The sequence below is a fragment of the Oncorhynchus masou genome, chromosome 33 (genome assembly GCF_036934945.1).
Source record: "Oncorhynchus masou masou isolate Uvic2021 chromosome 33, UVic_Omas_1.1, whole genome shotgun sequence".
NCBI classification, from domain to species: domain Eukaryota; kingdom Metazoa; phylum Chordata; class Actinopteri; order Salmoniformes; family Salmonidae; genus Oncorhynchus; species Oncorhynchus masou.
Genome location: NC_088244.1, coordinates 11,087,485 through 11,114,258, shown reverse-complemented (window position 1 = coordinate 11,114,258; position 26,774 = coordinate 11,087,485). Strand labels below are relative to the sequence as shown.

At 42.0% G+C, this 26,774-nt stretch overlaps 2 protein-coding genes across 2 annotated transcripts in view; one reads left to right on the top strand and one right to left on the bottom strand.

Moving 5' to 3' along the window:
• slc6a8 (solute carrier family 6 member 8) overlaps positions 1–8,961 on the bottom strand; it is a 28,899-nt gene extending 19,938 nt beyond the window's left edge. Inside the window, exon 1 of the mRNA XM_064956420.1 lies at positions 7,982–8,961. Within this exon, the coding sequence (XP_064812492.1) occupies positions 7,982–8,294 (313 nt within the window). The 5' untranslated portion in view covers positions 8,295–8,961. The remainder of the gene's footprint in view (positions 1–7,981) is intronic.
• Positions 8,962–16,773: 7,812 nt separating this feature from the next.
• Positions 16,774–23,207, top strand: pnck (pregnancy up-regulated nonubiquitous CaM kinase). The gene is given in 12 exon segments (XM_064956137.1): positions 16,774–16,804; positions 16,807–16,846; positions 17,079–17,210; positions 17,259–17,333; positions 17,511–17,561; positions 17,563–17,647; positions 18,849–18,964; positions 19,067–19,147; positions 21,071–21,162; positions 21,415–21,493; positions 22,856–22,963; positions 23,111–23,207. Coding segments are annotated over 12 exon segments (987 nt in total).
• Positions 23,208–26,774: the final 3,567 nt, after the last annotated feature.

Here is a 26,774-nt window from a genome sequence, read left to right as displayed (position 1 = left end):
CTCATTACATTTTAATAGATTTTAAATTATTCTTAAAGAGGTAAAGCAAGCCCCACAACTTTACTTCATGTAAAGTTACCATCTAGTTACATTTGAATGGCCTTATATAACTGGGTGTGAGCAGGAAGTGCATATTTCAGTCTCATCCACTAATTGGCACAGAAGGGGAGTCCATTTTATCGGTGAAAACACGCATGCTCACCTCACCCCTCCTACGTCTGCCTTCAGTATGTTCAAATGTGACTGTGATGCTGTTTGCGGCATTGGCTTTGCATCAAACAGGATCTAGGAGCACGGCAAACCATCAACAGTAATAACGCCATGGCTGACTGATTCCAAACGAACATCAGCAGCGGTAGAGGCTTAAGACTGACTGGGGGTGGAGCAAGGAAGGAGGCGGAAGGGGTGGTGGGGGGAGGGGGAGGGGGTGGGGGTGGGAGGGGAGGGGAGGAGTGGTGGGAGGGGAGGGAGGGACAGGGGGCTTTGCAGTGGTAGTCAGCTCCTGCTTCAGCCTATAACGCAGATTATCCATTGAACAATGTGCTGCACTGAATGAAGCTGAGATGACGTCACCTTCAGCCCAGAGGTCTCCTGATAGGCTGACATCGAGCGCCGGGGAGGGCCATGGGCTGCGTTATAAAAAGCACCACCCGTTGTGTAACGTAGGCTCTGCAGCCTAGTGGAAACAGCCAATTCCTCCCTGACAGAAAAGAGACATGGATGCGCAGAAGCAAAGGCTCTCCTTTGTGAAGAGGATGGGGTTGACAAACCAATCTGAATTAGCAATGGGGACTCTCAGCATGTAAACCAGCCTGAGAACACAATCACAATCCCTTCATACAGTTCAACACATATCTAGGGTGTGACTGAAAATAACACATAATAGCACCTCTATTAAAGGAAAAACGTGTGAACAGCAATTTCTACAGGGTGTGATTCAAGGCTCAAGCGGTTTCTTTAAGAGGAGACTGTTGCCATTACTACTGTATTGAAGACGCCTGACAAACTCAGTCAGATTGGGGAATTGCACGGCACTATACACCACTGACCTGAAAGAAAGATTCCAGCATCCGAGGGAAGAATAGCTTCTCTCTCTCTCTCTCTCTCTCTCTCTCTCTCTCTCTCTCTCTCTCTCTCTCTCTCTCTCTCTCTCTCTGTCTGTCTCTCTGTCTCTCTCTCTCTCTCTCTCTCTCTCTCTCTCTCTCTCTCTCTCTCTCTCTCTCTCTCTCTCTCTCTCTCTCTCTCTGTCTGTCTCTCTGTCTCTCTTCTCTCTCTCTCTCTCTCTCTCTCTCTCTCTCTCTCTCTCTCTCTCTCTCTCTCAAGCATCTATAAAATGTGTAGTCATGTGGGCTTTGTGAGGGCTGATGTAAATGGCTGTTCATTTGCAAACAAAGCATTTGCTATAGAAGCAGCGGCAGTGATTATGTGTGAGAGTGTACACACACACACCCACCCACACACACACAAAACACACAACAGTCGCAGAGACAGTCGCAGAGACAGACACAGGACCGACTCAGTGACGGCATGCCGATGAGTCAGACAGACGCTGCCTATGGCGCAGAAGGGGAAGGAGCTACGTAGTGCGTCGTGACTCCAGTCAGAGCTAGCAGAGCCACTGAGACATTCCAGCCTGTCAGGAGACAGGAACCTGACTGAGATTCTGCTCAGCCTCTTAATTAAACAGTTAGATAGCAGATAGAGAGAGAGTGTAGTGAAGTGGGGTAGGAGAGGATAGGGGAGGAGGATGGTGAGAGAGGGAGAGAAAGAGAGGAGCTATTTGTCCACAAGATGCTACTCCCCTGTTAATGGCATCTCCCACTGAGGTAATGCTGTTACCACTGGTGAACATGCTAGTTATGGGATTATGGTGAACAAGGTCCTGCTTGGCTGATAGATGCAATCACCTCACCATATAGTGATTATGTATGATAATTACTGATACTGTAATTCTCTTTTCAATAAATGGCCATCTTTAACTTAACAAAAAATGCTAATGAATTACAAAACTTCTACATGTTTTCAGAGAAAACACAATATTTGGTATACTTAACTTTTGGGGAGGTTATTCATAGTAACCTGAGGAAGGCTCACATTTAAACTGAGTCACACAAATAGAGAACCATTTCAGGTACATATGGCACGTGCTAAGCTTTCTAATCTTGATTAAGTAAGTGTCGGGAGCAGCTCTGAACGCTAAGTATTGACAGGCCTTTGAATCCCTTTTTCTGGTTAGTTGAGTGAACTAACAGGAGCAGCTAATGCAGCATATAGCAGTACAACTGAGGTTGGTTAGACCAGGTGTAATCTCTTGTGGACAGACTACATAAATCTAAAAAATATATTACACTAGATTTTTGTTCTGGGTTAACCAAGAATAGAGTAGCAGGTGCATCATTTTGTCAGGTGACCCCTGGGTCCTGCCTATAACAAGCTTCAAAACACTGGCAAAGCTCCAATGGGACACGTGTGGACTCGGATTTGACTTATTGTTGTGGTGTACATGACAATATATAAATACTCCCCTACACCTAGGGTTGCAAAATTCCAGGAACTGGTTGGAGGATGCTGGATTTCCTGCTTATTCCTTCCTGAGTCCGGGAGTCCTCCAACTGAGATTTCAGGAAACCAGGAAATGTTTTGAAAGTTCCCAGAATTTTGCAACCATACATACACCCCCCCTAACATTCACATGGAAATGGTATCTTCCATGCACAGATTCAATCTCTTGTATGGTCCTGCAAAATGACTCCTGAAGCAACAACAAAACAATTGCAAATTGTATTGATTTGTAAATGACAATGTGCTATGCTGTCAAAATCACACAATAATTGTCATTCATCTCTTATTTTGTGAAGCTTAGCTTTCCCCTACAACTGAGTGCGCTACTTTACATATTGCTCATGAAGCCTGATTTTCAACTCCCAAGAGAGCCAGTAAACTTGGACAGATCACCCTTTGGTCATCTCCATGTTAGTGGATATGGTGTTTACAATGAGTTTACGGCACAAGAGATTGGCACACCTCTTTAAAGCACAGTAGGTTGTTGCCAGACGTGCTTGTTCATCCAAAAAAAGAAATAACTGCAGTGTCCTAAATTCGGGAATAGAAAAGATTAGCTTACATTTCAAACATGACGGTGCATTTATGTTGACCCATCCCCTTCATTCATTGGCTTTGTTCAAGCAGAGATACTGTGTATGTTACTTCATTATAATGACTACACACGCCACACTGCAAAGATCACCACAAAACCTCAAACCCCAATATTCTCTCCTTTTCTCCCAAAGTGTGCACTTGTTCACTTCCCCTCATGGATTTGAAAGGTAATGAACGGTATATAGAAACTCCCTCTCTAGCCCATCACTATGTAACAGTATAACTTTAGACCGTCCCCTCGCGAACCAGGGACCCTCTGCACACATCAACAACAGTCACCCACGAAGCATCGTTACCCATCACTCCACAAAAGCCGCGGGCCTTGCAGAGCAAGGGGAACCACTACTTCAAGGTCTCAGAGCAAGTGACGTCACCGATTGAAACACTATTTAGCACGCACCACCACTAACTAAGCTAGCCGTTTCACATCCGTTACACCTACACCAATCCAATGCGTTTACATTTGTAGGGAACAAGTACCCAGTGCACACCATAGAAATAAGAGATTATTGGAAGGCAACCATATTGAACATGAATTCTCTCTGCTGCACTACACCAGCATAAAAGCTGTGCAGGGTGTAATTGGTTTTATCTAAACGCCAGGTCAGAGAGCACACAGACATTTGCCCGAACGCATCGCTAACCTGAGGTGACATCATGTAGTATAGTGTTACATATATCCCCAGAGCATTGAGCTGACCTAACTGGGGGTTATAGCCTACCATTCCCTGCCTGAGGCTGAGCCATATCCCAAACAACACTGCACCGGACCGCACCATGCCACACCGAACAACACCAAACCACACCGAACCACACCGAACCACACCGAACCACACCAAACCACACCAAACCACACCCCACCACACCCCACCACACCAGCTCCCAGTCAGAGAAAGGAGATTAAAAGATTAACAGACACTCTTCATAATCGCCCGTCCACGTGGGGTGAGGAGATGATGTCACTCGGGGCAAAGGGCCAGCGTACTGTAACCCTGCGGTCTGCGCATCACACCCGCTCAGATGCTGGACTCACTTGCAAAAGGCAAGCCACCATGATGGTTGATAGTGTGACGTACACTGATTAGACACTGTGCCAAAGAGCATTATTCTGCTAAAAACAAATTGCTGGATAACTAAAGCTGACAGAAAATAAACTTTACAGATTGCTGTGTAAAAAGATAAATTCAAAAAGATAAATCCAACGTTGTGTATTCTTTGACAAAAGAGGGCAAATGACTAAGTGTTTGACTTGGACCCAACTGGAAGCCCACTCTGTCTGACAATCCCTTTACGGTTTTGATTCAAAAGAAGACCTCAAAACAACACAAAGACATACTCAGTCTGCCTGACACCGTGCTTGACCTTATCTGATGACCGAAATAACAAACATACGCTTCTGACTATATTCACTGCAGTGTAATGCCAAAGGGCCTTATTGGTGGGTAACGTGGCTTAGATGTTCGGGTCCTTTGCTCTGACGAGAACACGTAGTCCGCTGCACGGCTGCAGACACACTGCCAAGGACAATCAGAGAGCTCACTGCAGAGCTCGTAAATCTACAGGTTGTAAAGTCTGCTGTCTGACTGGGTGCTACCTGCTGCTGCTGCTGCTGAGCAGGCCAGGCTACGCAGTACAGTACTGCCCTGGCTAGAGAGAAGGCAACCCCATCACAGGAGAAACCTAAATTCCCACAGCTCCCAGACAAACTCTCTAGAGAAGAGTTATCACCTGTGCTGCGTGCTATGAACCCATATACTGAACATGTGTTTATGGATGTGACAATGGGACAGTTACCGATGTGGTCGTTGATAGATATGCCTACTCTCTATTTGAAAGGAGCACAAAGAATGGTGAATATTGTAAAAGGTATGATGGTGATAGGCAACTGTACTTTGAGTAGACGGTCTATGTCGTTATATTGCTTTGATAGTATAGATAAGTCAGATTCTAAAACTTCATAAAAATTGCCATCAATACAGACTACAATGTACAGAGACACCAATCATAGAATGTTTAACAATACTTCCTGACAGGTAAAGAAGATACTTGCACTTGGCAAATACACTTATGTGTGTATTATAACACGTCAAAATATGCAAATATAACGATTTTGACAAGAATGCCCTTGCGATGACAGCCGATGATTTGCCATGGCAACTAATCCACCTGTCATGTTACAACTGATGGGAATAGGAAAGAGATTTAAAGAGACTTAAACCCAAGTCTCACTTGAATGAGGGATACCATCAAATTAGAAAATAAAATTCATCCAATGTACCTGGGCATTAAAGGTAGCCTACTGACAAACACCCTCACAGTGCATTGTTGTAGTTGAGGGATGGCAGAGATGCCATCTCATTGGATCTACTCTGCAGCAGCTTGGTTCTGTCTGTGTGAACAAGACCTTTTCAACTTGGGCAGCTTGATTTGATTTGGCAGAACCTTGCAGGGGTCTCCAAGGAGATTTACACAAATCCAGAGACACACACTGAGTCTGGCAACCTGAACTAGGAGAACATCTTCATGTTACCTTGGAGCTCCTAGTTGGGGGTAAAACAAGTATTTTTTTAAGAGGAAAATTTAAGGGATCACCCAACGCTCGCTCCTGTCTCTTTAACATGTCTCTTTTCTCTCACTGTCAGGTCACGACTGAAGCTCTTTGTTTTTTTGACCGAATTGATGTTTTCTCTTACAGTTCCCACCAGCTGGTCGCCGTGCCCTTTCCTTGCCCACCACCGGTAAGGTCAACCTGAACCGCCTCAAAGATATCCTTTATCCAAATAGTTGGACGGATACATAGAAACATTATCCCAGATGATGTTGCTCATGGATCCCAAGTGTAATAATAACACCAAGAGGAGCCCTAATACAATTTTTAGCCTGAGGGATTCAGAGGAATTTCATCCTTTACTCAATTTCTTTAACTCTATACACCAACCAAATATTTGTGTAGCATATAGTCAGTATTTATTCAGGCTCACCTCTCTGGTTTCATTTTTTACACTAAATATATATTGTTACTCTGGAGGTCCTGAGCTATCTGGAAGCCGAAACACCATACTTTCACTGACAGACAGGGATGAATTCCACTTTGTTTTTCATAAAATCCCTCCATATCGATCACTGTCTAGATACTCTATTAAAAAAAGATAGTGCATGGTTATGTAGTTTTGTTCAAATAGCCACCTATTTAAAAAAAAAAAAATACACAGTGAGACAGCATCACTTATTCAGTGAGACAAATCCTTCATTCATTTAGTACCTTTTAGCTGCTGTCCAGATGATTGAGGGCACATGGAGACAGATATTTCACTGAGGCAGATAACCTGCATCTCTCTTTGATCACACACTCATATTTTAGACAGACCTCATCATTATACTATTGTAGCGATGTTTAGTGAACGCCCTCATCTCGAACCCAGGTCTCCCAGCCCATAAGCAGACCTGCTAACCACTACTCCAATAGGAATGATCTATTTTGGAGGGGTGGATCGTAACAGACCTACCCAGGCAAAGTTTGTTACACTATCCCCACCGTTCAGGAGAGCGTGACCCCACGCTTCACTATACCAAGTCCCTCATATGTGCACACCTCTCCAATGGCCCCTAAGGCACAATCCCACCACAGACACCAATGTAGCGAAATTTGCAAACAGCGACAGTGTAAAGGCCCTTCCTGGTCTCAAACCTGGGTCTCCCAGCCTGTAAGAAGACCCGCTAAGGGTGTCGAAACAGGCCTATCTAGGAAAAGTTTATGAAGGTCTTGCCAGTAGAGTGTATCACAAAGTTTTCTCAATAAATGCAATTTCAATCTAATGAAACTACAAGAAGATCCAATTGTTTGTTCCACTGTTTGATTGTTTGATCCGAACCTGGTCTGAGACGTTAAGCTGGTAATGGTATTGTTTTTTTGTCCATTTCAATGGAGAGGTATGTAAACTGTGTTCACCATCAAGTCTACACACAGGTTTCTATTGACAACAGTAAGTCATGTTTTAATGTAGTGTTTATTACACAAACTAAATTCTGTTTTGATGTGGGAACAAAAATGTAATTTCCATGTTGTTTCACAGCCAATCTATCCAAGCACTGTGTATGTTGAATGTATAATCTCTTTAAATTTAGACTATTCTCATCTGTAAATGGACAAATCAGTTTAATTATACTTGTTGTTAAATTATTATTATTGTGAATATATATATATATATATATATATTTGTTTTGCATATGGCAATCAATTTTACACAAATGATAATGATAATAGTGGCAATGTGAGTTCTGTTCTGTGTAATGACACTCTGTGTAAACAAATGCTACACAGGACTCAACCACATCCCCCCCCCGTCACACAGCGTCATACGCAGGCCCATATGTGAGGTATGACCTGACGCTCTGATCAAGGGTAGAGAACGGTGTGCACTGTGTGGTAATCTTCACGATGAACAGCCAGTAGAATAGATAGACAGCCTGAACTGGCGTTAAAATATATCAAGGTGGGCAATGTAAGAGATATTGTCTCTCTATAATACCGTTTCTGATATGGACTAAAATAATTGTGTGGGTAAGAGTGTGAGCTACTGCTATATGAGATGCCTGCAGTGCCCTCACAGGAGCTGATCATATGATTATTGCTTTGGATGCTATGACGTCTATACAATCCCTCACATAGACATCTCAAGGCAACATGCTATTCGCTCAGCCACATTTTCAATTGTTTTAGGGAATTTTTATTATGGGACAGGAGAGCCATCAGCCACTATAGGGATTTCAGTATTTTGTGTTTAGATTTTTACTGGTTTATTTAGGCTTCTGGTTAACTTACCTCCACCATTTTTGTAGCATAGGTAAGGGAAGCGCCAGACGTTTCCCAGCCCTACAGCGAAGCCGACGCAGGACATGATAAAATCCATCTGTCTGGTCCATTGCTCTCGTTCGGGATACCCTGGCACTGGTTTCTCCACTGACGACATCGTGCCAGGTGTGGCTCCGCATCCTGCCCCGTCAGTTCCACCAATGAGGCTTCCGTTCACGCCAGCTTGGTGCCCGTTTCCGTTCGGAATGAGGTGACCCTTTTTCTCCTCCCCGAGGACCACGTTCACAGCACAGCAGTCAGTTTCGAATGCAGGTTTCTCCATGCCAATTACGCACTTGTAAACAATGCACCCTCAATTTCCCACTAACACTGAGGAGGAAACCACTGAAAAGATCGGTGACGATTCAGGACAATAGATACAGCTTTCTTAAGCTTTTATTCGTTCGGGTCGATTTCCCTGGACCCGAAGATGGTCCTTTGTTCTTCTTCTGGCAATCCTATGGGAATAGGATCTGATTTATTTCCCCTTTTTAATTTAAGGGTATGATAAGTCACTTGAATAGGTATAATTTGTATCTCTATTATCGTATAGCAATGTCAAACGCGCAACGATGAGACGGAGATCAGAATTAAATGTTTATTACATTTGAGGTGTATAAAAAATAAAGGACACTTGCCCCCAAAGAAAATCACCGAATTTGAGAGCACCTTCAAAAACAATCTACGAAACACTTGAATGTGAGTCTGAAGAATCGCATGGGAACTTATCTCTCAAAGAGGAGACGGGTGTCGAGGCGAAAAACTCAGCGGGCTTTGCGCGCGCTCGATGACGAATGTAACGGAATTACATTCGTGGTTTTGTCTTTAGATTCCGAGGCTAGATCATCCTGCTCCTTGGCTTCCTTCGCTTCGGAAAAATACTGACAATATGATAGGTCTATCGCGGTTATCCTTATCCTTGCTCTCTCTTGGTGCACTGTATGACAATTAACTGAGCCTGCAGCCGCGCGCAGCTTTAAAAGGGTTGGTGCGGCGGCGATGGTACTGAGGCGCACGTCACTTGGATTTCATCCCTCCCCCATCCTTAAGGACACAGTTGCATTATCAGTTGTATTAGCTCTGTTGCAACGAATATCAGGACATTATTAAGACACGCATTCAACATTGTCTAGCCTAGGAGGGCGATCATTTATGTCGAAATTGCAGGTGCACTGATATTGTGTGCCTGCCAAAAGCACGGAATAGAGAACTGGGGCTCTGCATGAAATCCTTTAGGCAACCCGAGTGTCATTACACATGCACTGGGAAAGAATTAGGATATTTCGCACTATGATGAATGATGAACAACCTCTAACTTTAGTTCTGTCAAAGCTTCAGTTAGTATTAGCTCATAGCCTAACATCAGAATGTTTGACAGACCTGAAGGTATAGATTGTTCATCATTCAACATTACTGTAAGAAAGATATTTGATCCAGAATCCCAGTGCATGGGAGTCAGATAAAATGGAGGGTGTATCCACCCAGACCCTCCATCCTCCTCACTCATACTGTAGGCTAGGGGGCAACTTTCACTGGGGACGGGGGACATGTCCCCCCCACATTCTGACATTGCATTAGTGTTCCCCCCAGTTTTATCATTGGAATGTGATACAAAACGAGGCAACGGAGTGCTTTAGGACCATGCGGACGCCTCCGAGTGGTCGGGAAGGCTGTTTGGAGTGTTTATCCGACTGTATAATATATATATATATATATATATATATATATATATATATATATATATATATATATATATATATATATATATATGCCCCACTTCTATAACCAAAGTTGTACCCCTGCTGTAGGCTACAACTCGCTAAAGGGAGTCAGATGAGTGTTAGATTACCCGACTGACACTAAAACATTCCTCATATGATTAGTGGGCCTTTATCTTATCGTAAATTTAAATATTTAGACAATCAAACTTGTGTTTGGTCTTTAAACGCAATACCATTAGTTAAGGAGACACCTGCAATGACGAAAATGTAATTATGTGTAAATGTTAACATTGGAATGTCTGGTAGTTTCATTTCAAATAGAAACATCCATACTATATGTTGTACATAGAAAGTGTTATTGGTGAAGGAATTGTATATCAAGTAACATATAAAAAAAGTATTCTCCCCTACCAAGTTCCATAACTAATTGTCAGAATGTTGTTTACCATGCTAGGATAGCTAAGGTAAAGGCACGCGAGGACATACATGTTCTATTTACACACATGCAAAGTGAGTTCTATCATTCCATTTATATATGATTGATCTTGTCAAATTGTTCATCAGTATGTATATTACCCCTCCAGAGTTGATTGTAAGTGGAAGTAAAGGCATATATATGCTGGAAATAAGTCCTACTGTCCTCCTGGTGGATGGATTACTTGGATGTTGACAGAATGAATCAGTTTAATATTTCAACTGTTGGTCTGAGCTACTGCTTCACTACAGAACTTTGGCAGAGTCCCAACTATTTTGAGCCCCACCTGTTCAGCTAAAAAAAACTTTTGCCTGTTTTGCATATTATTTTGGCATTAATACGTGTCACATATCTGTATGCAAACAATGTAAAAATAAATAATAATAATAATTCTTGAGTTAATAAAGCCGCATACAAACATGGTCTCTTTTTTGGTTTCTTGCCTAAGGCAGCTCCAAAATGCATCTGTTTCAGCCGAGCTCAGTGCTTTCTGTGGTGGAGGGGCAGCCAGCGGAAAATATGGCACTTAGGGGTTGATAATGTTTTCTAGGTGCACCGTGATTGTCTCAGTGTTCTGTCACTCATGGGGACACTATGTAACCACAAAATCTACGGGGAAAGCTAAAAAAAAATATCAAGCCCCTTGGGTGCTGCCATATAGTTACATTAGAAGTGCCCATCCAAGAAGGCTCAAGGTTATTGGCCACAGATAAAATGATGTCAAATCACGTTATATCTACGGTAGTTTTGATTGGACTGATCATGCCAACATCATACCTTCAAAATCTTAGTTTGCAAGCTAGCAGTCATCATCATGAATTAAGGTGACAACCGACTGGCAAATCCTTGTCATATGAAGAGAAATAATGAGGAGAAATTATAGATAAAACGTATCGATGCTCACCGGCCGTTAGACATAAACATTACACAACCAGTTGATTTGGAAGGAATCAGTGGCTAACTGCAAGCATTGCAAAGCTATCACTAGCCTGCTATTCAGTGGAGTGGGTGTGTGGTCCAAGTCTGGGTTTAATTTAAGGGTCTCTTTTCCAAGCTTAAAAGGATAAACATTCAACATTGGCCATGCTGTCAAGACAGCATGACTTCTGCAGCGTTCAAAACAACTGGAAACTCGGAACTGGGAAATCTCAGACTTCAGTGAGTTCCAGACAACTGGGAACTCTGAAAAAAAACATGCTCAGACTGGGAAAATACACTTTGAACGGTCATCCAACTCGGAATTGCAAGTTGGGAACTCGGGCATCTTTCTAGAGCTCCAACCTGAAGATCACTAATGTCATGATTTTACCTTGTGTTTTTCCATTTCCCATTTGTCTGGAAAGCACCATAAATCCTGAGAATGCCAGACTTTGATTACACGGTTTGATGACAAAAGTTGCGCCACCTTCCAAGTCAAGTGACCACAGCACAAGTGATCACAGTCCAAACATGTATTGTATGCTGCTGCATAATGATGTAATATTCCAGAGAGATATGTATACTGTAGCTAAAAAAGTAATACTAAGTGTACGTTGTGTATGTTGTGTCGGAATCTGTTAGTAGCCCATGTGCCTTACCCAAATAATTTGGTCCCTTTTCCCCTCATAACTTAGCCTACTGCTCTGACTTGGTGGTGCACATGTAGCCTATAGCTTGTTTTAAAGGAATGTCTCATCGAATATTGTAAGAGCTTTCATTGTCTGTTTATATGCCCCCTTTATTTATCATACAGTTCTGACTTGGTGTACAGGGAGAACACTATAGGAAAACAACTCTTGTTCTGAATTATATCGCTGTACATTTCAAAAGTGCTGAACAAATAAACTCAGCAAAAAAAGAAACATCCCTTTTTCAGGAACCTGTCTTTCAAAGATAATTCGTAAAAATCCAAATAACTTCACTGATCTTCATTGTAAAGGATTTAAGCACTGTTTCCCATGCTTGTTCAATGAATCATAAACAATTAATGAACATGCACCTGTGGAACAGTTGTTAAGACACTAACAGCTTACAGACGGTAGGCAATTAAGGTCACAGTTATGAAAACTTAGGACACTTAAGAGGCCTTTCTACTGACTGTTTTTCTTTTGGGGTAAAAAAAACACCAAAAGAAAGATGCCCAGGGTCCCTGCTCATCTGCGTGAATGTGCCTTAGGCATGCTGCAAGGAGGCATGAGGACTGCAGATGTGGCCAGGGCAATAAATTGCAATGTCCGTACTGTGAGACGCCTAAGACAGTGCTACAGGGAGACAGGACGGACAGCTGATCGTCCTCGCAGTGGCAGACCACGTGTAACAACACCTGCACAGGATCGGTACATCCGAACATCACACCTGCGGGACAGGTACAGGATGGCAATATCAACTGCCCGAGTTACACCAGGAACGCACAATCCCTCCATCAGTGCTCAGACTGTCTGCAATAGGCTGAGAAAGGCTGGAATGAGGGCTTATAGGCCTGTTGTAAGGCAGGTCCTCACCAGACATCACTGGCAACAATGTCGCCTATAGGCACAAACCCAATGTCGCTGGACCAGACAGGACTGGCAAAAAGTGCTCTTCACTGACGAGTTGTGGTTTTGTCTCACCAGGGGTGATGGTCGGATTTGCGTTTACTGTCGAAGGATTGAGTGTTACACAGAGTCTTGTTGTCATTGCAGGCAATCTCAACGCTGTGCGTTACAGGGAAGACATCCTCCTCCCTCATGTGGTACCCTTCCTGCAGGCTCATCCTGACATGACCCTCCAGCATGACAATGCCACCAGCCATACTGCTCGTTCAGTGCGTGATTTCCTGCAATGGCCAGCGAAGTGTTCTGCCATGGTCAGCGAAGAGTCTGGGCACGTCAATCCCACTGAGCACGTCTGGGACCTGTTGGATCGGAGGGTGAGGGCTAGGGCCATTCCCCCCAGAAATGTCTGGGAACTTGCAGGTGCCTTGGTGGAAGAGCGGGGTAACATCTCACAGAAAGAACTGGCAAATCTGGTGCAGTCCATGAGGAGGACATGCACTGCAATACTTAATGCAGCTGGTGGCCACACCAGATGCTGACTCTTACTTTGGATTTTGATCTATAATATAATATAATTTTCCAATTTTTTTTACCATACAATATAGTTCCGTATTTGAATTATTTATTTTATACAGTCATTTATGATCATCTTTATCAAGGGTGTCAATAATTTCAGACCCCACTGTATTACTGCCATACAGATACATGGATATAGTTTATTTGTATATTATTGTAATTGAGCATGCCACAAACAGGTTGTCAGTGTTGAAACATAACCGTTTAATAACAGAGAGCAAGCCATGAAACTGTCTCCATCTCATTTAACTGTCTCTGGCTTCACTCGATCATCAGGTCATAATGAAGTGCTTCAGAAGCACGTTTTTCTGTCTTCTCCATGAGCACAGGATCATTGTATGTGGTACAGTGGGTTTAATTCTTGAACCTGACGTTTCAGTTTGTTGGCAGTCAAGCCTCTGCCATCACATGAACGTTTGAATGATTCTTTGAAATGTTCACTGTGCATAGAAACCCTTACAATGCATTTCACCACCTCTTGTTCTTGATTAAGATTGTAACAGGAGAGATTACAACTACGGTATGTGATTTCCTGCTTGTAATTCTCACACTCCGTTGTTGAAAGTGTACTGGACTGCCAACGTGCTGAAACACAGATATGTTGGGGGTTACCCAGATGTCTTTGTCAGAGCCACGATGTGTGAGGTAACGTGGTAGCCATGCCAAGGCAAGGTGGGGGTACTGCTATGGTAACTCTGACATGTTTTGCTCTAAGTTTAGTCCTGAATAGAACCCGTGACTTAGGAGCAGCTGCCATGAAAAGGTTACAGCCTCTTCTTTTATGGCTCTTTGGAAATAGCCATGCCACTGACTCACGGTGTTCTCCTCTTTTTTTAAATATAACATGTTCATAAAATGACAGAGGTAGTACTGTAAATGTGTGTAGTGTTGAAATCATAACTGGCACATCATCCCCATCATGTACAGTATCGTCTCTACTGTATGTGGCAGTGAACATGGTGACTGATTATTGATCCTATGGTTAGAGAAAGACAGTAGATCCACAAATCATTTATTTGATTCTTCTCAGTTCTCTGACAAGCTCACTTGAAAACATGAAGTTGGTGTGATATGCTATGAAAATAATCATTGGCTTAGTTGCATATGTGGTATAAAATATATAAACAGATAGTATTCTTCGTTGCTGTGAGTGCCACTGCCAATACATACACCCCCATCGTGATGGCTCACACGTTTAGCCAGAGATAATGGTTTGTTGTTAACCTCATATTCGGACAGTCTTCAGAGATGACAGATGGACCTTTAGAGTTCCTCCGTTGACAGGAAAGGTATAGTTGCCGTCTAAGTATATTTCATGATATTTAAAATCTGCACACTGCACAGGTAAGGTAAACTATTTGCTGTAAACTGGTTGATTGTGAAGGGATACGTTTCTGTTTCCTGATGAGGAATGTCCAGTGTCCTCTGGAGAAAGAGAAGGGGCCAGACGCAGCTCTGTTCGTGTGTTACAGGTAGAATATCTGTCTTTCTAGTTAAAACAGGGACACAAAATTACGGACAATAACATCAGAGACCATATAAAAAGCAGTAGCTGCTATACAGGCTCCTTGGGATGTCACAACCCTGGTTTCATGTCCACGCCCTGGCTCAGCCCAAGCCGTGACCCTAATTTCTAGCCGTATTTCCAATCCAAATCTATTGGGGAAATCTTGAGGAAACCTGTCTGCAACTCCAGGATGCCTTTTAGTACCAATTGACCAGATTTTAGTACTAGTTTAACTGATTGTGTTATAATGAAGAGTTTACAGATAGCCTCTGCATTCTAAAAGGTTGTACTTAAAACATGAAGCATGTTGATACAATGTCTCTCCCTAGTGGCTAAACGTCCAAACATCAGAGGGAGAATGTAATATTCTTCACATTTACATGGACAGTATGGGAGGTTATCAGTTATCACTCAGGACAATTTGAATTCTACACAGCAGTTAGAAGTTCGAAATTACTTTGTCGAACAGCATATTTTAAATTATAAATAGGGAGTGTAATTTCCTTTAAAATAATATTCATAATAGTATAGGTATGTCGTTTTATTTTCAGATAGACGAGGCACAATAATTAAATGATTTGTTTGTATTGTTGTTCCCAAGGCATGACTATGTCCTTTGTGTAAATGCATCTTCCTCTATTGAACAGCGACTCTGTCGTGAAAGGCATGCAGACTGTTGTATAGACTGCTCTTCAGCCCGAGCGGTTTGTTTGAGTTCTTTGTGCCAGGTGGATTAGATCGATTCACTGGATAACCCTGTGCCCATAGAAGGATAGTGCAGGATGCAGAGACAAAAGCCAGATTTCATCATGTCTAATGGTCTGCGGTGCTCCCTTCACAGGCTCAGACAACCTGCAAGTAAACTGGTGCACATTGCTTTCTCCCTGATCATTTATTATAATAAAAGTGCAAACAGTGTTACCAAACTTAATGTACCAGATGCAAAGAAATGTTCTGCATAGGGTATGTTCAACTGAGTAGTTCCTCTTGGCAGTAAGCTGCTAGCACATGGCTTGTTCTTGTGAAGTGGATGTAATGAATAAGTGTGAGAGGCAGTTTCCATCCTTGCTCTCTTTATCTGTTTTTTTTAAGTCAGTTTTTGTGTGGATATTGTGGGTGGGGTGGACAAGGATGCTTCAGAAAAATAAGAGTTTGATTTTCAATGAAAGCTCATAGAGGCTAAGGAGAGTGGTGACATCTGTTTGGAGAGAAAACTGTGAAGACCGTTGACAGAATAATTATCCACCACGAGAATCAACAGGTAAACAGCACCATATTACTATTTATAACCAAACAACACTTTCCAGATAGACACAGCCTTTCCAGATACATTACACTTTCTTTGAATCGTAATTTCTTATTTTGGAGGGCTAGGATTAGGTTATATTTGACCAAGTCATCCTGCCATGCTATTTGGGGCTAATATAATAGCCTTTGAACACAAAATATATCATCAAAATGCACCTGAAGGGAAGTTGAATTCTGCATTTTAACATTTTGGCTCCACGGTTGGAAAATGTAATAGTGAATCCCTTGTACAGACATATTTGTCATGGACATGACCACTGGATGGGAAGTGACTGAGTTGACTGTACAGCTGTCAGAAACCTGCACAGCAGTATAAAGAGTGACTGATTACTTCCAGAATTATCTCATGAATACTAGAATGACAGATACTCGAATATTTCAGTTGAACACCTTTTTAAAAGGATTTGACTGGTTAGACATTAGCTCAAAACACTTTAGAATATAAAATATGTGCTACTCTCAACATAATAGTAAAGATTTACATTTGTGTTTATTCTAGAGGTTGTGGTTATTGTGATGGACAGTTGTGTGCATTGTTCAGTGACATAGCCAGGTTATGTTTAGCCAAACAACTTACCAGTGTAATTGGGTATTGCTTTTCATTTGAATGGTGAATTAACGGCATATTTGTCTCTTTTCCCGTTGTACAAAGCCTATTGAAAATGCCTCTGGTAAAGGAATTCAGGAAGAGGATAGGACATCACAACAGTATCTGATCTGAGAGAAGCTGGGAGAGTGACTGTCTGTTGTAGTTTAGCAGATCTAAGCTTCTTTACACTGCACTTTACTACAAATGTATGTTGCCATACAATTATGTGAGCCATTACCTTGATGTAAACAATGCTTTAGCAGAGGAACCCCGAAACGTCAGACGGAATCAGATGATTGAATAATTATTTTCAAAAATAAAGCAATGAGAGCCAGAGCCTGTATGAATGGTTACTAATATTATTTTGGGGTGTTTCAGGGGTTCCATTTCTGAGGTGCGGGTGGCTCAGCACTGCCGTACCCTGAGACTTGTAGCTGTAAAGTGTATCGGCAAGAGGGTGCTAAAGGGAAAACAGGACATGTTGGAGAATGAGATTGCAGCGCTCCGCAGGTTAGTGTCATGTTTAACGAATAAAATAAAAAACTTTTTTTATACCAGAATCAACCATCCCAACATGGTGACAATGGAGGGGACCTTTCAGACATCGTCAAAACTGTCTCTTGTTATGACTCAGTGGTGGAATCTTATTTTAGATACCCAGTAATTATGTAATCTAAAGATTGATTGTTCATCCCATATCTTATATTTCACATTGCAATAGAAGGCATGTCCCCGTACCAAGAAAAAAGTTGAGTCAAATAATAAATGAGCTACGGTGTTTACCCCTAAATGAAAAGCGTGTCACAATAGTGTTACAGGAGACAAGTTTCTGGACCGTATTCTGGAGAGGGGGAGCTACACAGAGAGATGCCAGCCGTGTCCTACTGCAGGTTCTGGAAGCAGTCCAATAACTCCACCAGCTGGGTATCGTGCACAGGGACCAGAATGTACAACTTGTCCTCGAGCTGTTATAATATCACATGTTACTACGTACGCCTCTTGGAGGGAATGCAGCACTCAACTCCCCGTGGAGTGAAAAAGTATGTGGTCGTAGGTGCGGGGAAGGACGAAAGAGGCAGAGAAAAATCCCGTTTACAGGGAATTTATTCTTCCTTAACACGGGAAGGTGGGGAAAAGGGTCTGGTCAGAACCAAAGAAAGTACACATTATAGAGTCCCCTCTCCTACAGCATGTTACCTGCCTTCCCACTACTTTCAGCACCACTACTTTCAGCACCACCTGGCGCGCACTAACCAAAATATATGGGGGTGGTCCGCACATGTATGCCCGTAGGCCTCTTGATTAAACACTCCCAAGGTGCCCCCCGGGAACAAATGAAAAATAATATACTTTAAGTGAAAATACTTTAAATGAAACATTTCATTAAAAAAAACACTCTTTCCTATTGGCATACACATACCTCTGAAGGAGCAGCTACAAAATAATATCGACAAAACTTTTACTGAGCGCAAAAACAATCAACACAGGACATAAAAAGAAGCTCTCTCTCTGACAAAGGAGCACTGGCTTTTATCAAGCTGTAGAAGGAGTTGGTAATTGAAGAACCAGCTGTTTCCCCTGACGAGAGGGAGGATTCAGAGCGCCAATCAGCGATGGGGCCGACCAATCAGCTGCATGAGGAATCCAGGATGCCATTTCCAGAATACACACATACAAACCCACAACAACACAGAAACTGGGGAACGTAACAACTTTACACAGGGACCTGAATGTACAACTGTCCTCCAGCTGTAATAATATCATTTAACGCATGGACCCGAAGGTGATCTGCTTTATAGTTTGGTAGCAGTGTTAAATGGATAGATAGATAGATAGATAGATAGATAGATAGATAGATAGATAGATAGATAGATAGATAGATAGATAGATAGAGCTTAATTGTCAATAAAGCATTATGGATTTCTATTATTATTATTGTTATTATTATTGTTAGTATTATTATTGTTATTATTGTGATCATTATTATTATTGTTATTATTATTATTGTAGTTGTTATTATTATTATTGTTATTATTATTATTGTGATCATTATTATTATTGTTATTATTATTGTGTTCTTATTGTTATTATAATTGTTGTTATTATACCTGTTGTTATTATTATTGTTATTATTATTATTCCTCCCAGCCTGAGAACTTACTATATCAGACTTCGTCTATAGATTCCAAGATTGTCAGTGACTTTGGCCTGTCCAAGTTGGAAGAGCAGTGTGCTCACCACAGCATGTGGACCCCTGCTTACGTGGGTGAGGATCCGCAAATACATACATCTCATCTGAACCCTCATCATGTAGAATTAAAGCAGTTTGAACCTCACACATAAACCCTCTCTTTAATTTTGTGTGCTGCCCCATAGCTTCTGCAGCAGAAATATTATGACAAAGAGATGGACCTATGGGCTCTGGGAGTGATCATCTACAGTCAGAAGTTTACATACACTTAGGTTGGAGTCATTAAAACTCATTTTTCAACCACTCCCCAAATTTCTTGTTAATAAACTATAGTTCTGGCAAGTCGGTTAGGACATCTACTTTGTGCACGACATCAAGTAATTTTTCCAACAGTTGTTAACAGACAGATTATTTCACTTATAATTCACTGTATCACAATTCCAGTGGGTCAGAAGTTTACATACACTAAGTTGACTGTGCCTTTAAACAGCTTGGAAAATTCCAGAAAATTATGTCATGGCTTTAGAAGCTTCTGATAGGCTTATTGACATAATTTGAGTCAATTGGAGGTGTACCTGTGTATGTATTTCAAGTCCTACCTTCAAAATCAGTGCCTCTTTGCTTGACATCATGGAAAAATCTAAAGAAATCAGCCTAGACCTCCACAAGTCTGGTTTATCCTTAGGAGTAATTTCCAAATGCCTGAAGGTACCACGTTTATTTGTACAAACAATTGTACGCAAGTATAAACACCATGGGATCACGCAGCCATCATACCGCTCAGGAAGGAGACGCGTTCTGTCTCCTAGAGATGAACGTACTTTGGTGCGAAAAGTGCAAATCAATCCCAGAACAACAGCAAAGGACCTTGTGAAGATGCTGGAGGAAACAGGTACAAAAGTATCTACTCTAAATCGAGTCCTATATGGACATAACCTGAAAGGCCGCTCAGCAAGGAAGAAGCCACTTCTCCAAAACCACCATAAAAAAAGCCAGAATACGGTTTGCAACTGCACATGGGGACAAAGATTGGACTTTTTGGAGAAATGTCTTCTGATCTGATGAAGCAAAAATAGAACTGTTTGGCCATAATGACCATCGTTATGTTTGGAGGGAAAAGGGGGATGCTTGCAAGCCGAAGAAAACCATCCCAACCATGAAGCACAGGGGTGGCAGCATCATGTTTTAGGGGTTCTTTGCTGCAGGAGGGACTGGTGCACTTCACAAAATAGATGGCATCGTGAGGTAGGAAAATGATGTGGATATATTGAAGCAACATCCCAAGACATCAGTCAGGAAGTTAAAGCTTGGTCGCAAATGGGTCTTCCAAATGGACAATGACCCTAAGCATACTTCCAAAGTTGTGGCAAAATGGCTTAAGGACAACAAAGTCAAGGTATTGGAGTAGCCATCACAAAGCCCTAACCTCAATCCTATAGAACATTTGTGGGCAGAACTGAAAAAGTGTGTGCGAGCAAGGAGGCATACAAACCTGACTCAGTTACACCAGCTCTGTCAGGAGGAATGGGCCAAAATTTACCCAACGTATTGTGTGAGGCTTCTGGAAGGCTACCCAAAACGTTTGACCCAAGATAAACAATTTAAAGGCAATGCCAATCAAATACTAATTGAGTGTATGTTAACTTCTGACCAACTGGAGAGTGGCCTGAGACTGGAAATGTGATGAAAGAAATAAAAGCTGAAATAAATCCTTCTCTCTACTATTATTCTGATATTTCACATTATTAAAATGAAGTGGTGATCCTAACTGACCTAAAACAGGGAAGTTTTACTAGGATTAAATTGTCAGGAATTGTGAAGAACTGAGATTAAATGTATTTGGCTAAGGTGTATGTAAACTTCCAACTTCAACTTTGAGTGTTTAGTAATGGTAAATTCTTCACATTTCAGTTAAAGGGATACTTCAGGATTTTGGCAACGAGGCCCTTTATCTACTTCCCCAGAGTCAGATGAACTCATGGATACAATTTGTATGTCTCTGCATCCAATAGGAAGGAAGTTGCCAATTAGCAAAGAGCAATGACTGGAAGTCTATGGGACTTCTATGCAGACTTCCAGGGTTAGTAGATAAATGGCTTCATTGCCAAAATCCGATGTATCCCTTTAATACAGACAAGTGAAAAGTGATGTGTTAAAAGGTTTTATTTGAATGTTCCAGACTCTGTGGCTACCATCTGTTTTATGACCACAATGACTCACATATGTACGTGTTGATCATAAAGGCTGAATATGAGTTTGACTCTAACTCAGGTACAGTATATAGTTGAAGATACTGAGAGATCCTTTTACCTAGACTGTATTAGTTCTTTACATCACACCTCATATGTATTTGACACACAATGTCACCCCTGTCTTGGCAATAATGACTTATTTTTCTTTCAGTGTGCTTTTAATTTAATTAAAACATTTTTTTTAAATGTTTCTTTCAGTGTGCTTTTCTTTAGTCCTTAAAAATGTACGACCTCCTGAATGCGGCTTCCCTCTCCAAAATATTCCGTTCAGCAATAGATTTCATTCCACGCATGTTGCAGAAAGAACCAGAGATGAGGTACAATTGTGAGCCGGCCTTGAAGCATCCTTGGTGAGTTTATAAATAGACTAGTAGCTATGTGTGTATTCCACAGGAGGTTGGTGTCACCTTAGTTGGGGAGGAAGTGCTTGTGGTAATGGCCGGAGCGGAATCAGTGGAATGGTATTAAATACTGCATGGCCAGGCATGACTCCAACACCATCATTCACTTTTCAGACGACACAACAGTGCGAGGCCTATCCCTCAACTAACCAAGACTAAGGAGATGACCGAGCACATCCCCATTCTCATCGATGGGGCTGTAGTGGAGCAGGTTGAGAGCTTCAAGTTCCTTGGTGTCCACATCACCAACAAACTAACATGGTCCAAACACACCAAGGCAGTTGTGAAGAGGGCACAACAAAGCCTGTTCCCCCTCAGGAGACTGAAAATATTTGGCGTGGGTCCTCAGATCCTCAAAAGGTTCTACAGCTGCAACATCGAGAGCATCCTGACTGATTACATCACTGCCTGGTACGGCAACTGCTCGGCCTCCGACCGCAAGGCACTACAGAGGGTAGTGCGTACAGCCCAGTACATCACTGGGGCTAAACTGCCTGCCATCCAGGACCTCTACACCAGGCGGTGTCAGAGGAAGCCCCTAAAAATTGTCAAAGCCCCAGCCAACCAGTGTCAGTATGTAGTCTCTCTACTTTTATAGCCTCGCTACTGTAGATAGACTGTCTTTTTACTGTTGTTTTATTTCTTTACCTACCTATTGTTCACCTAATAACTTTTTTTGCACTATTGGTTACAGCCTGTAAGTAAGCATTTCACTGTAAGGTCTACTACACCTGTTGTATTCGGCGCACGTGACAAATAAACTTTGATTTGATTTGATTTGAAATACATCAAACATGGTTTCCATGTGTTTGATGTGATGCCATTCCATTGGCTCCGTTCCAGACGTCATTGTGAGCCGTCCTCCCCTCAGCAGCCTCCAGTGCTGTATTAGCTTCTATATCTCCTTTAGTGAGATGCTATAACATCATGTGTTTTGTCTACTTAAGTACAGAATTAAATGTTCTATACAACACAATTAATGGGTGCCTCTGAAAAATGGGGATATTTTCTATAGCCTATCATAACTACAATATATCCATGGCAGTTGAGTTTGAAACATTAATTACTTTAATGCAAAGAAATTCTTGAAGTTCAAAATATGACATTTTCTTGATTTATCCTGTAAATCCAGGAATTTATTTTGGATTGAATATCACCTTATTTATTTCAGGATTTCAATGAAAAGCATCCTGTAGGTCTATCAGTATAACACACACAGTAAAGTGAACATACAGCATACGACTCCAACGTTCTATAATAATAGTGGGATGGATGGCTTGTTAATCGGTGCAGGACGTCTTGTTGCGTCAGGATATCGGGAGGAGCCGCTCTGGAGAAGAACATACATGGGTCCATCAGTGAGCAGATTCAGAAGAACTTTGCTCAGAGCAAGTGGAAGCTTAGTCCTGCCTGGGTACTGTTTAAAATGTCCAGAACATCACACCATGGCACATTTCCTCCTATAAACCTGGAACCTGGATATGTTTCCTATGATTTTGGTTATGTGCATCAGCTCTTCTACGTGCAGGAATACACTTAACTACAAGTCTGCATTGTGTTTTTCAGAGGGCATTCAATGCTCAGTAAGAAGAATGTAGCAGTAGAGGAGGAGGCTAAGATACAGACCAAGGCCATACTGCAAGGTGAGGGACGAATGGCATAAAGATCCCAACATCAACATCCCGCAGCAAACAGACAGCAGTCACTACAGTAACCTGTGTTTTTTTCTCTTGCTTTACATTTACGTCATTTAGCAGATGCTCTTATCCAGAGCGATCTACAGGAGTGACTGCCTACATTTTCATACTTTCATGCTTTCTTCATACTGGGCCCCCCAACCCTGGTGTTGCAAGTTCCATGCTCTACCAACTGAGCTACACTGAGCTAACAAGAGATGCCCTTTAATCTGTCTGGCAGAGAAATCACCTCAGAAGAATCCTGTGACATTTAGGGCGTTTCTGCTCTCAAGTGCCTTTGCTGTATGTGATTAATTGCAAATCCAGAGGGATGCAGAGTGATACTCTCCTTCGGCCAGCAGAGAGCGGTATTAATCAAGCTTTTATTTCTGTTGTAAATTATTATTATTATTTCATGGTCTCATCCAAACATTGCTCAGAATCTGGTCTGGCTCCATACAATTTAGCAACAGGACTCATTTGACACATCAAGAGTAATTTTGTTGATAAATAATAACAATATACTACTTGGCCTAGTATCTATTGACCATGCATCGATGTAAACAGGTTTTCTAATTATTTGATGCTAAGTATCTATAGAACCTTGTATTCTTCACTAATAAAAAAAGTGTGTTAGAAAACACAGTTTTTTCCCCCTCAAAGTTTGATATTTGATCATTTTCTAGTTGAGTTTGACACAGTCATTAGTATTCTTGAATGTCTTGGCAACTGGGATGAATAAGAACAAATGACATTGAGTACATCTTCAGAATTTAAAATGACAACCCCAAATGAAAACAATAAAGTAGGGTTGGGACAGAATGCATATTGCCTTTGACAGCAGAAACAACCCATGCTTAACCTAAACTAATGAGACAGCTCCTAGAAAGCTCTCCGCTGGATGTGTGTTAGAGAGGCAGCTATAAATGTCCAAGTGACCTAAGAACCCATAACATCATAAATATGGCTCAGAATATAGCAGAGTGCCCTTGAACATGGAATAGTTATTTTTTTCATTAGAGCAATGGTTTTAAAGCGTCATACATACAAACCCGTATAAAGCTCACTCCTCTCCAGTCTGTCTGGTGTTGCTCATATCAGTGGGCATAAAGCAGTAAAGCAGCTCCTGCCTCCATCACCCTATGAAATCCTGGTTAGGAGCAATCATGTGGAAACCTTTTAGTCTGCGCCAGAGCAATTATATATTAAACAATTTGAAAAGGGCTGCAAAGGGCACTTTACTGTGTTTTGTCAAGATGTTCCAAGGTGCAGAAATTGAGGTAGAACTCTGATTGGGTACCGCTGATGTCTCACTGACCAATAACAGAGTAACCGTTGTAAAGATTATTTTAATGTGCACACGACTCTGTATGAGAGCCATGGCTAATACAGCAGGAAATACAGTGGGGAGAACAAGTATTTGATACACTGCCGATTTTGCAGGTTTTCCTACTTACAAAGCATGTAGAGGTCTGTAATTTTTACCATAGGTACACTTCAACCGTGAGAGACGGAATCTAAAACAAAAATCCAGAAAATCACATTGTATGATTTTTAAGTAATTAATTTGCATTTTATTGCATGACATACGTATTTGATCACCTACCAACCAGTAAGAATTCCGGCTCTCACAGACCTGTAATTTTTTCTTTAAGAAGCCCCCCTGTTCTCCACTCATTACCTGTATTAACTGCACCTGTTTGAACTCGTTACCTGTATAAAAGACACTTGTCCACACACTCAATCAAACAGACTCCAACCTTTCCACAATGGACAAGACCAGAGAGCTGTGTAAGGACACCAGGGATAAATTGAAGACCTGCACAAGGCTGGGATGGGCTACAGGACAATAGGCAAGCAGCTTGGTGAGAAGGCAACAACTGTTGGCGAAATTATTAGAAAATGGAAGAAGTTCAAGATGGCGGTCAATCACCCTCGGTCTGGGGCTCCATGCAAGATCTCACTTTGTGGGGCATCAATGATCATGAGGAAGGTGAGGGATTAGCCCAGAACTACACGGCAGGACCTGGTCAATGAACAGAAGAGAGCTGGGACCACAGTCTCAAAACATACCATTAGTAACACACTACGTCGTCATGGTTTAAAATCCTGCAGCACACGCAAGGTCCCCCTGCTCAAGCCAGCGCATGTCCAGGCCCGTCTGAAGTTTGCCCATGACCATCTGGATGATCCAGAGGAGGAATGGGAGAAAGTCATGTGGTCTGATGAGACAAAAATAGAGCTTTTTGGTTTAAACTCCACTCGCCGTGTTTGGAGGAAGAAGAAGGATGAGTAAAACCCCAAGAACACCATCCTAACTGTGAAGCATGGAGGTGGAAACATCATTCTTTGGGGATGCTTTTCTGCAAGGGGGACAGGACGACTGCACCGTATTGAGGGGAGGATGGATCGGGCCATGTATCGCGAGATCTTGGCCAACAACCTCCTTCCCTCAGTAAGAGCATTGAAGATGGGTCGTGGCTGGGTCTTCCAGCATGACAACGACCCGAAACACACAGCCAGGAGAACTGAGTGGCTCCGTAAGAAGAATCTCAAGGTCCTGGAGTGGCTTAGCCAGTCTCCAGACCTGAACCCAATAGAAAATCTCTGGAGGGAGCTGAAAGTCCGTATTGCCCAGCGACAGCTCCAAAACCTGAAGGATCTGGAGAAGGTCTGTATGGAGGAGTGGGCCAAAATCCCTGCTGCAGTGTATGCCAACCTGGTCAAGAACTACAGGAAACGTATGATCTCTGTAATTGCAAACAAAGGTTTCTGTACCAAATATTAAGTTCTGCTTTTCTGATGTATCAAATACTTATGTCATGCAATAACATGCAAATGAATTACTTAAAAATCATACAATGTGATTTTCTGCATTTTTGTTTTAGATTCCGTCTCTCACAGTTGAAGTGTACCTATGATAAAAATTACAGACCTCTACATGCTTTGTAAGTAGGAAAACCTGCAAAATCGGCAGTACATCAAATACTTGTTCTTCCCACTGTAGATAACTAATGGAGGTTTTTAATCAACTGACATGGGAATGATGGAGATCATGGATGACAGGTCCTAGTGTATAGAAAACATGGTATACAAAAGCCAACTGTTTAATGCAAATGACCCTAATGGAGTCAGAGATACCTCAGGATGGTGACATCCTCTCTGGCACACATGCATGGATACATGTTAGCTACTGTAAGTTCCAAACTTTAACCAGAACTGTGTTTACAGCAAAATTGGCTCATTTCCATAGTGCAAGCTGTCTCCCATCTGGTGTAACTCATTTTAATTAAGATTGGTAATTACCCGCCAAAAATTCGGAGGCCTTATCATTTAAATGTCCTAATTTACGTTTGTTCTTGACGTATGATGACAATGCCCAGTGCAGCTTGCCTCAGGTAAGAGCTCAAACACCTGTCAGACATCCGTCTTCCCAGCTGGGTCCACCACCCCACCACCCAGCCTCCCCTCTTCTCCTCTCCACACTGCTGCAGCCGACAGCGAGGCAGCCGCCTCAAACATGCAGCCGCTCCCCTTTCGCTCCAACACTTCAC